We start from the raw sequence: 11,236 nt of genomic DNA, 5'->3' as shown, positions 1-11,236 counted from the left end.
GCCGCGCGCCGCCCGCCCTCCGCCCTCCGCCCTTCGTCCTCCGCCCGCCCCGCCCCGCGCACTCGCGCTCGCTGATAACACCGGTGATAATGGTTTACGAGATTACCCTTTTAATTTATGATACTCTCCACGACGGTATTCGCACTAGCCAGTTTTCTGATCTTCAGGTTTCTGCTACAAAGGACGCTTTCTGGAAGTAGTTGTTTAAATGGATATTAGGTACAACGAAGAAATAAACTAAATAGGTAAGTAGATAGATATTACAATGTAGTGTATAAATATTTATTGTAATACTCGTAGTATCATGAGAGTGCAGCAGTTCGTTTCAGTGTTACTTTGAACATAACTTGCCTGAGACTCTACCACGTCGACTTTGCATAACTAACACATATATACCTACTCAGTCTCTATACTTATTACTACTTATGTACTTAGTTGCTAGGTAAGTTTAGTGTTAGTAAGTAAGCTTGTTGTAGCGGGTAATGTCTGGAACTACTGAACCGATTTTGAATATTCTTTCACCAATAGAAAGCTATATTATTCCTGAGTAACATAGGCTATACGTATATATATTTTTTAAATAGAGATCCCTACGAAAAATGTGATAAGCCGAGGCGGGTCGCTAGTACCTACCTATACATCTATTATCTAATGCCCCTCTGCTATAAGGTGTAGAGCCCACAGATTCGCCGCTGCTCAGTCGGCAGCAGCCGGACGCGGCGCATGCGCGGCGCTATCGATCGCGGCGCCGACTTCAGGTGTTTCCGAGAATCGCTTCCAAATGAGTACATAGCCCCGTGGTTCCCGAATGCGGCTCCGGACGCCGAGTGGTGGTCGCGCGATGTGCGCGGAGTGGTGGGCGTGGTGGGCGCGGTGGGCGCTGGCGGCGGCGCTGGCGGGCGCGGGCGGCGCGCGCGAGCTGGACCCCGCGGCGTGCGCGGCGCGCTTCGACGTGCAGCGCGACAAGATCATCCGCACGGAGGAGTCGCGCGAGATGGGCGCGCGCTACCTGTCGGAGCTGGACGTGGGCGCGCGCGCCGAGTGCCTGCGCCTGTGCTGCGAGACCGACGCCTGCGACGTGTTCGTGTTCGAGGAGAAGGTGACCGCCGCGTGCTGCGGCTGCGGCTGCCGGCTGAGATCTTTGCAGCGCTTTCATAAATCTCTCTCGATTTTATTGTCTTAAGTGTGGCAAAGTCAAAGTAGGTACGTACACGCTCTAAAGATCTCAGCTGAAGCTCTCTAGGCATACAACGTAAACCAGTGTACGGTCATATCCTCAAAGTACGTACTTCTTTCTTGTGTTGAAAATGAAAAAGCAGCGTACTTTGGTAGGCACTTAGTGGCGGAGCGATGCGCGCGGCGAGACCCTGACACACTCGGCCGAGCTCGCACCACAGCTCGCACCACAGCTCGCACCACAGCTCGCACCACAGGCGTCATGCACACTTCACTATTTACACGCATTTGATACCTAATATACCACTAACATTGTTTACACCACTGTGATAAGGACGAAACTGCTACAATCTTCGGAGTTGAACTAGCTCATACCTACTGTACATCAACTCACGAGGTTGCCTTTAATCAATTTAGAATCATTTTTTTTTAAATGCATGTCTACAGCAGCTTAAGATCGAGCGTTCTTGCCTAGAAGATGCCAGGTTCACTTTTGAAATCGAAAGTGGCAAGAACCGCCACAAAGCGGGGGAGGGGCATAACTGATGCCTGAAGAAGGGTGTTTGATCCTATCGGAACGAATTAGAAAGGCTTCGTACGTGACTGTAGAGTTTCGTCTACGTATCGCATCCCACTGTCGTACATACTTCCGGCTAGGTACATTCGTTAGAAGGCGATTAACGATTAGGTACTTCGCATAGATTTGCATTTGTATGAATACAATTTGTTATGCAGCTTTTGTTATAATGCGTATAAATGCTCGATGATAGTAAAATTGGGAGAGCTTATCAGAACTTGGGTGGGTAATTGGGTGATCTGGATGTTCGCATCGCCGCTACGGGCTTCGGTCGCTGGCACATCTAGCTCACACATTAAACACTGATCACACTGTACACACTATACTGACGGGCTAGACATTCAGACGACGGGCTTTAGGAAGCTTTGTCTTTCAAACATACCTAGGTAGGTGCCTGCTAATAGTTTAAATGTACCTTATACTTACTATAGCTTCCATAGGTCGATCGTCTTGGCGGCCGTTGTTCGACCTTGCCCTTCGCTTGTTCGTGTTATGCCTCGCTGACTAGCTCTTCTGAGGGGACGAGGCGCCGAAACAACGGGTGCAGACCTTGATGATGCATTGCGGTTATTCAGGCAGTTAATAAGAACCTCCAGGGCGTCACACAAGACTTCGAGACTTTAAAGAATTCATTGGGCTGTAAAAATAGCTTTCAAACGATTGAAGGTCGGAAGAAAAGAAGGAAGAGAAGGACTTTTCAATATGGGTATCTTTAAGTCAAGAATAATAGGCATCTTTTAGGCAAGCGCGCTCCATCTTAGGCTGCATCATCACTTGCTGGCAGCGCTGATTGCAGCCAAGTACTTACCAGTTTAGAAGTAGCTCTGGAAGTGGTGTCAGTGTCGGTGTGTGGTCGCAGAGCCCCGGCAGCTGCTACCTGTTCGACTGCGGGCCGCCGGAGGACTTCCGCTGCAAGTTCACGGCGCACGGCAACTTCAGCAGCGGCGTGCTGGCGCTCAGCCGCCGCCTCGCCGAGCTGCAGGACCGCGAGCGCCTCGCGCACCACGAGAGGGAGCTCGCTAGCCTGAGGTGCGTATCTCCGCCTGACACTTCATACCTTGCCATCTTTAACTGTTGGCCATCTGCTGATCATTTTTACGGAGAAAATTCCTTTTAAATTTACCGATCCACGTTAGCATGCACGGAAATACACTACCTACCTCTTTCACCAGTACTGCGAAAAGCTGCATATACCAATTACTTCGCTGCCCCTGTATATATTTTGCTCTCCCATTTTCTGACCTTTCCATAATATTCGCTCATTTCATATTTATTCCGTAAGCATCCATAGTCCTCACTTAATAGCCATTCTATAATTCTACTCTACGTGAATTGAACGTATCCTAGAGCGGAGTGTCGACATGCGTGTGTGTGTGCAGGAGTCCGCCGAGCAGCACGGCCAGCACGCCGCCGCCGGCGCGCAGCACGGCGCCGCCGCGCCCGCCGCCGCCGCGCGAGCCGCCGCCGCCGCCCCCCGCGCTGCCAAGTAAATACCTTCGTGTCCTCCTACTCATTGTACTTCTTCCTTGTATCTTTTTAAAATTTTCTCATTCTGTAACCGAGTAAATACACAGTTCTCTACTCGGTCGATTAAGTACTTACTGTACATACAGGTAAATACCTTGGCCTTACAATAGATGATAATATGACTTGGGTTCCACACATATCTAACACTAGTATGCGTATTAAAAGACTTATTTACATTTTTAAAACCCTACGCGCAGTATGTAGTACGGATATGTTAATCAAGCTTTATAAATCCCTTGGCGAATGTGTCCTCAGCTATGCACCTGCGCCTGGGGTGGAGCTGCTAAAACGCATACTTGAGGCTGAGCGGGCTCAAAGCGCCTTACTCAAAGTCATTAAGTTTTATGCATTTATCTTTCCAACTACAAGATTATATGAAGAACTAGCCGATGCCCGCGACTTCGCCCGCGTGGATTTAGGTTTTTGAAATCCCGTGGGAACTCTTTAATTTTCCGGGATAAAAAGTAGCCTATGTGCTAATCCAGGATATTATCTATCTCCATTCTAAATTTCACCCAAATCCGTCCAGTAGTTTTTGCGTGAAGGAGTAACAAACATACACACACACACACACACACACACACACACACACACACACACACACACATACAAACTTTCGCCTTTATAATATTATGAAGAATGCGACGTACTCTCGGTAAGAAAACTCTTTATCTACCAGACTGCGCAGATATCACAGTGAAGCGGTTCCACTCCTACCTGCGAGTAAGGAGAGTCGACAGATGCCCTGTAGGCTGTACCTGCAGTCAAGAGTAGTTTCGCGCGGACACATTACGACTTTCTTGCACCCTTCCTATACAATCTACTAAAGAAGTTTGAAAGATATGACGAATAGAGACTTAAACAGCTATCTCAAAGCATGGCTGAAGAAATACGACTATGAGAACGTCGAGAAATTATTCCTCAAAGGAATAAATAACAAATTAAATAAATATAATTATTATAATTTATACTTCTTTTCACGCGCAACCACACACAAACACGCACACACTCACACACACATTACTCATACAAACACACACACATTGCTACACATAGCTCTTAGTATACTAACAATAAAATATGTATCTTTAAATATTAAGTTCTTACGTAATTCTTTTTTAAATAAAATTACAAGTGGTTACATTGTGCTGATACATTATATTATGCGAAGACACTGCCTCCTGAAACACAGTTTTGACTTCATCAGGAGGCAGGGCCTCACAATAAACCTTGTAAACACTGTTTTGTTAAGATAATAAAGATTTATTTATTTATTTATTTAGTGTATCTAAAGGACGTATAATTAATTGATTTTTGTTTACTTGGCTATATAGGTATATGTATAGTTGTGCGGTAAGTGGTCATATTGATAAACGTTTTCGAATCTTTGATCACGTCAAAGCAAATCAAGATGTCGACAATAGACAGTGAAAAGACTATTCAATATTTTAATATGATACAATGATGAATCCATTGTCTGACGTGTGGCGTTGCAGCAGGGCGGTGCAGCCGCTACCAGTTCGAGTGCCGCGTGGGCGGCGAGTGCATCGCCGTGTACAACGCGTGCGACGGCGTGCCGCAGTGCGCCGACGCCAGCGACGAGGCGCCGGAGCTGGGCTGCCCGCCGCCGCCCGAGCCCGCGCCGCCGCCCACCACCACACCACCGCCCACACCACAGGTCAGTGCTCGAGTGCTGCGGTGCACCGAGCAAAGAGGCGCCCGAGCTGCTTGAGTTCGCCCAATGTTTTCATAGGAGATCTATTTAATATCGTACGGTTTGATCCAACAGATTCAGCTTCAAGAGAGTGTGGAGGAAGGCTCGGTCGCGGCGCCCGCGCGGCCGAGCGGCGACGCGGCGGTCGAGGGCGCCGCTCTGTGGCCGCACCGCCTCACGCAGGCTCAGCCGCCGCACCGCTACAGCGCAGGTACGAGCCGGGAGCCAGCTGGCAGCGTGGCGATCAAACAAGCCAGTCGTTTGAACTACATAGCCAGTTGGCTGTTCTAAAGAGCTTAACAACTCCTTGAACACGATGAAGATAGTTATACAAATAAAGAATTTAGAATTTTATGTAATGTATATGTGTGGGCGGTGGTGGTTGCAGGCAGCGCGAGCGGTGCGGGCGGCTCGCACATCTTCAGCCATAAGGGCGGGCTGCTACAGGAGGGCGCCTTCGAGCCGCCGCCGGCGCGCGCGCCCTGGCCGCCGCGCGCCTGGCCGCCGCCGCCGCCGCCGCCGCCAGGTGAGTGCAGTGTAGCTTCATGCTACAGGAGGGCGCCTTCGAGCCGCCGCCGGCGCGCGCGCCCTGGCCGCCGCGCGCCTGGCCGCCGCCGCCGCCGCCGCCGCCAGGTGAGTGCACTGTAGCTTCATGCTACAGGAGGGCGCCTTCGAGCCGCCGCCGGCGCGCGCGCCCTGGCTGCCGCGCGCCTGGCCGCCGCCGCCGCCGCCGCCGCCAGGTGAGTGCACTGTAGCTTCATGCTACAGGAGGGCGCCTTCGAGCCGCCGCCGGCGCGCGCGCCCTGGCCGCCGCGCGCCTGGCCGCCGCGCGCCTGGCCGCCGCCGCCGCCAGGTGAGTGCACGGTAGCTTCATGCTACAGGAGGGCGCCTTCGAGCCGCCGCCGCCAGGTGAGTGCACTGTAGCTTCATGCTACAGGAGGGCGCCTTCGAGCCGCCGCCGGCGCGCGCGCGCCTGGCCGCCGCCGCCGCCGCCGCCGCCAGGTGAGTGCACTGTAGCTTCATGCTACAGGAGGGCGCCTTCGAGCCGCCGCCGGCGCGCGCGCCCTGGCCGCCGCGCGCCTGGCCGCCGCGCGCCTGGCCGCCGCCGCCGCCAGGTGAGTGCACGGTAGCTTCATGCTACAGGAGGGCGCCTTCGAGCCGCCGCCGCCAGGTGAGTGCACTGTAGCTTCATGCTACAGGAGGGCGCCTTCGAGCCGCCGCCGGCGCGCGCGCGCCTGGCCGCCGCCGCCGCCGCCGCCGCCAGATGAGTGCACTGTAGCTTCATGCTACAGGAGGGCGCCTTCGAGCCGCCGCCGGCGCGCGCGCCCTGGCCGCCGCGCGCCTGGCCGCCGCCGCCGCCGCCGCCAGATGAGTGCACTGTAGCTTCATGTGCCAGTGTGAGATCGACCCTTCGGTCTATCTATATTATGTAAAATACTAGCTGATGCCCGCGATTTCATCCGCGTGGATTTACGTTTTTCAAAATCTCGCGGAACTCTTTGATTTTCCGGGATAAAAAGTAGCTTATGTGTTAATCCAGGGTATAATCGATCTCCGTTCCAAACAGCCACATCTGTCCAGTTGTTTTAGCGTGATTGAGTAATAAACATCCAAACATCCACATTTTCACATTTATAATATTACTAGAGGATGCCCGCGACTTCGTCCGCGTGGATTTAGGTTTTGTGGGATCCCGTAGGAACTGTTTAATTTTCCGCGATAAAAAGTTGTCTAGGTATGTCAATTACAGGGACGTAAGCTAACTCGTTACCAAATTTCATATGTAAATCGGTAAAGCGGATGGATCTTTAGGAATCCCGTGGGAACTCTTTGATTTTCCGGGATAAAAAGTAGCCTTTGTCCGTCCCCGGGCTGTAAGCTAACTCTATACCAAATTTCATTAAAATCGGTTCAGCGGTTGAGCCGTGAAAAAGTAGCAAACAGACAGACACACTTTCGCATTTAAGTATAAATATTATTACTATGGATTAGAATTAGGATTAGGATTACTCTCTTGTTAGTGAAAAAGTAAAAACATGTCAGGTGAAGCTGTATTTTCTTCATCCAGAACAACGAAAAATGAAAATTTAGGTAGGTGCATTTTATTTATTTTTTATTTATTTAGTAATAGACTTAATTTAAAGAGAAACATTTTTCACCATTTTTATGTTATAATATATTGGTAAAAGTTGCAGTTGACGTGTTTGTTCGTACAATAAACGTGTACTTGTGCAGCAGGCGAGGGCGAGGGCGAGGGCGTGGACGCGGAGCGCGGCTGGGGCTACGCGCGCCTGGACTGGCCCGACGTGGAGCCTCACCGCGCCTGGCCCGTGCCGCCGCCCCGCCCGCAACCGGTACACACTGGGATTCATATAGTCTACCCTTTTTCCTTTCGTATCTATCCTTGTGTGGGAGCCATCGTGTTTGTCATCAAGCCGTCCGAGTTCGGTTGGCATGGTCTATTCACGATTCGTACACTTCACAAGTTACGAGGCCAGACCGAAAGATATTGTAGTCACGAGGTACCTCCTATAAATAATTATAAATTAGTGATAGCAAGGTGGCAGAACCCAGTCGCCCCTAATTTTCCACCGGTCGAAAAAATCCAGAAACTCCGAGTCGAGGATCCAGAACCCCCAAGTCGACCGACCACTGCCTTTCACCGAGCCCTGCAGGTTTGTCATGAGCCCCGAGGTCAGGATGCTATCGTATTGTGAAGCAGATCAGTTACCATGTTACCGCCAAGGCACGGTCGCTGAGCGATTTAGCACTTGGCACTGTACTGTTGGGGGTTTTCAAACTTCTATGAGGGGGCGCCAACTATTAGACGTGTTCAGGGACCTTTCCCGTTTATTCCAGGAGCTCCCTCTGTACTTGCCCGCGAAGACGATGCCGGAGATGCCGATGGTGTACGCGAGCCAGCAGCACACGCTGCGCGACGGCCCCAAGAAGGGCTTCGAGCTGAGCGCGGGCCCCGCGCCGCCCGCCGCGCCGCCGCCCGCGCCGCTCGCGCCCAGCGCGCCGCCCGCGCCGCCGCGCGCCGCCGGCGAGGACAAGCCCGCGCCGGTCGAGAACACTACCAAGAAGAAGGCCTTGAAAGATAACGTGAGCATTTCCGACTTGTTTGAATCATTTCAAAGCAACAGAGTGGTTCGTATCATACTAAATATTGCTCCACCGATTCGTGGCGGAGGTGCTGTACTGAAGACCCGTAGCTATTATCGAGTTGTGAAGTTCTCGCGGGCGGTGCTCGCGCTTCCGCGATTTCTGCCGCGTCGTCAGATTCTAAAATCCGACGCGGCGACTGTAGAAACGCGTTACGCAGGCGTCAATTCAGAGTTTTAACTGACTAGTGCACCCAAGTAGAGTCGGTAGGTAACTCACGTAGCACTGTGCGGTTGCAGACGGCGCAGGCCGGCGGAGTCCCGGCGGAGGCGCGCGAGGCGCACGAGGCGCACGAGGCGCACGAGGCGCAGCGCTGGGCGGACGAGCACGACGGCCTCAGCGAGCGCCCGCCCGCCGCCGTGCTGCTGCTCGTGCTGGGTACCGCGACAACCTTCCCATATTTCTATTCCCTTTTACGAGTAGTTTCGAATCATCGAGAGAATGTACCCCTCATTCAGAGGTTGCCTTCCTGCTGAGAGAAGACAGCGAGAAACTCGGCGGTTCTTATTTTCAAACTAGCTGATGCCCGCAGCTTCGCCCGTGTGGATTTAGGGTCTGAAATCCCGTGGGAACTTTTGATTTCCCAGGACAAATGTAGCCTATCCGTAATAGCCCGTCCCCGGGATGCACGTGTTTCTGTACCACGTAAAAACATTTAAACGGATGATCCTTTAAAAATCCCGAAGGATCACCAGGATTTAGGAATTTCTTACAGCATCAGGGTTGAAAAGTTGGGTCCTCAACGACAAAGTATTTACTTGGTACAGATACCTTCAATATCAATCAATTTATAACCGACAGTTTCTAAATCCCATCAGTATTGATGGTGAGGTCCCCTGCAGCATCAGGATTGAAGAGTCGGAATCCAATTTTTTTATGAAACAATGTCATAAAGTTCCTTTATCGATAAAAAAAAAATTATGCAAATCGGTTCAGAAATCTCGGAGATTTCGGTGTACATAGGAAGAAAAACACAACTCCCTTTTTGAAAGTCGGTTAAAAAAGTAGCCTATGTACTCCCTGATCAATCCTCTACTTGTCTGTGAAAACCCCGTCAAAATCGGTCCAGCCGTTTCGATGATTAGCCCTTTCAAACAGACAGACAGACAGACAGACAAAAATTTTAAAAACGTGTGATTCAGTGTTGGTATCGATCAAATAACCATATGAGCTTAATATGAGGTGGTTATTTCGAAATTACAGACAGACAATCCAATTTTATTTATTATATATAATAATTAGTATTAGTATAGATATTCAATTAGATCGTACAGTACCTACCCGGCAGGAAATATTGCACGTCAAACCATAGAAAGTGTTTGCGGCTTCGTAGAGCAGCGTCGTCTCTGTCACTCAAACCTATGGGGCGTTTCGTCGGTCTTAATGACAGAGACAACGCTCTACGAAATCTTTATCTCTTTCTTAAATTCGATGTGCAATATTCCCTGTACCTACTGTCCAATATTAATGCTTTTTTCAGGATCGTAACTTTTAAAAGATTACTTGTTTTGACTATAATGGGAACTCATCCGCATGATGATTGTCGTAAAATGATACAGGGTAATTATGATCGCAACCGCCTCATTGCCTGACGCTCTCTCCCTACTGACTAAAATCCATTATTACAGCTAAAATATCATAAAATTTGCTAATCATAACAATTGAGATAAAACAATGATGGATGCAGCGTTTCCGTAATCGACCAGCTGACACACTTAATATGAGTGGGCAGGTTTCCTAGCCACTAAGAACTTCGGTGAACCCCCTCACTTCTGGGCTGTCAGCTATCAGATCGGTTGTCGAGTATCGCGAGTGACCATCATTTCAGTTTTAGTGCAAAGTATCACACAAAATCTCGAGCATTATTATGAATGTTTGGGATAATAATATGTAAACATAGATGTAATTGATATCAATTACATCTATGTTATTACGCATATATATATATTACTATGTTATGGCATATTGCGCGCAGGCACGCTCATGACGGCGTCGCTGGGCGCGCTGCTGGCGTGCCGCGCGCGCGCCGCGCGCCGCCGCCGCCGCGCGCACCCGCGCCTCGCGCTCGACGCCGACTACCTCGTCAACGGCATGTACCTCTGAGCGGCCGCCGCCCAGCGGCCTCGGGAGCTCGACCGCCATCGAGATGAACTTCACAGCGCTACCTCGCACGCAGCGCAGAACAGGCGGAGCTTGACATAGTAGCTACGATGCGGCGCAGATCAATCGTGTTTGGCGTACCGACCGACTCAGTACAAAAGGCAGTTAGTCGCGCTAGGCAAGTTAGTCACACACAGAGCCGTCCGCCCAGCATTGAGCAGTCGCAGTTCATAATATTATAGAAGTCAATTTCCAACAGCGCCACTTATAATAAATCGCAGTTTAAGAACGTGAATATTTTGGGCCTTATCAAAACCAATAAAATATTTCATTACAACACGTTTGAATACTAAATTTTTAATTTTTAATTATTAAAGTGTTTTGTAGAAGAGACAAAAATACATTACCTATGTCACCTAAGTACATACTATTAAAAACTTATTTGATCTTAATGATAGGTCACAGCAAATCTCTTCCATTCATCTAGCTTGTTATTTTCATCGCATTTTTTTGTAATACTTATATTTTTAATATTATTAGAGCTACCTAATATCAGGTAGGTAAGTAACTAGTTACCTAATGCATGTACACCTACCTAATTATTATTATTGTACAAAATATTTTGATAGGCGTAAAGTTTAATATTCTTACATAGATTTCATTTCAAGTTTGCAGTCTAGATAATAGATTGTTCTGGGTTCTAAGAGATTGTTATTTTGAAATTAAAGTATAATTTCAACTGTTTCGATGTGGTTTAATTTAATAATACTCTACTCTTTTACTGTTATAAACTACACTAAAAGCGCATTGCACTTATAGGACTGGACTATATTATGTACCTACCTACAGACAGTATATTATAATCCTAAAAGCGTTAAATATAGCGCTCTCTCTGTTACGTAATTCCATACAAATGATAGAAAAAATGTATCATTTGTATGGGATCACGTGTTCAGAGAGAGCGTTATGCCTACTTA

The 11,236-nt window shown here is 49.3% G+C and overlaps 1 protein-coding gene across 1 annotated transcript; it reads left to right on the top strand.

The window, feature by feature from the left end:
* The first annotated feature begins 75 nt into the window (after nt 1-75).
* On the top strand, nt 76-11,004 carry LOC123869752 (basic proline-rich protein). Its single transcript, XM_045912753.1, has 14 exons — nt 76-245; nt 685-1,099; nt 2,613-2,782; nt 3,133-3,239; nt 4,777-4,958; nt 5,070-5,205; nt 5,383-5,627; nt 5,763-5,903; nt 6,025-6,165; nt 6,287-6,389; nt 7,230-7,348; nt 7,854-8,099; nt 8,399-8,537; nt 10,135-11,004. The coding sequence occupies exons 2-14, from the start codon at nt 809-811 to the stop codon at nt 10,260-10,262; spliced, it is 2,148 nt and encodes a 715-aa protein (XP_045768709.1). The 5' UTR covers nt 76-245; nt 685-808; the 3' UTR covers nt 10,263-11,004.
* Nucleotides 11,005-11,236: the final 232 nt, after the last annotated feature.

The sequence above is a fragment of the Maniola jurtina genome, chromosome 11 (assembly GCF_905333055.1).
Source record: "Maniola jurtina chromosome 11, ilManJurt1.1, whole genome shotgun sequence".
Taxonomy (NCBI): Eukaryota; Metazoa; Arthropoda; class Insecta; order Lepidoptera; family Nymphalidae; genus Maniola; species Maniola jurtina.
Note: the sequence above shows the minus strand (reverse complement) of the source record. Positions and strands in the feature narration are given on the sequence as shown.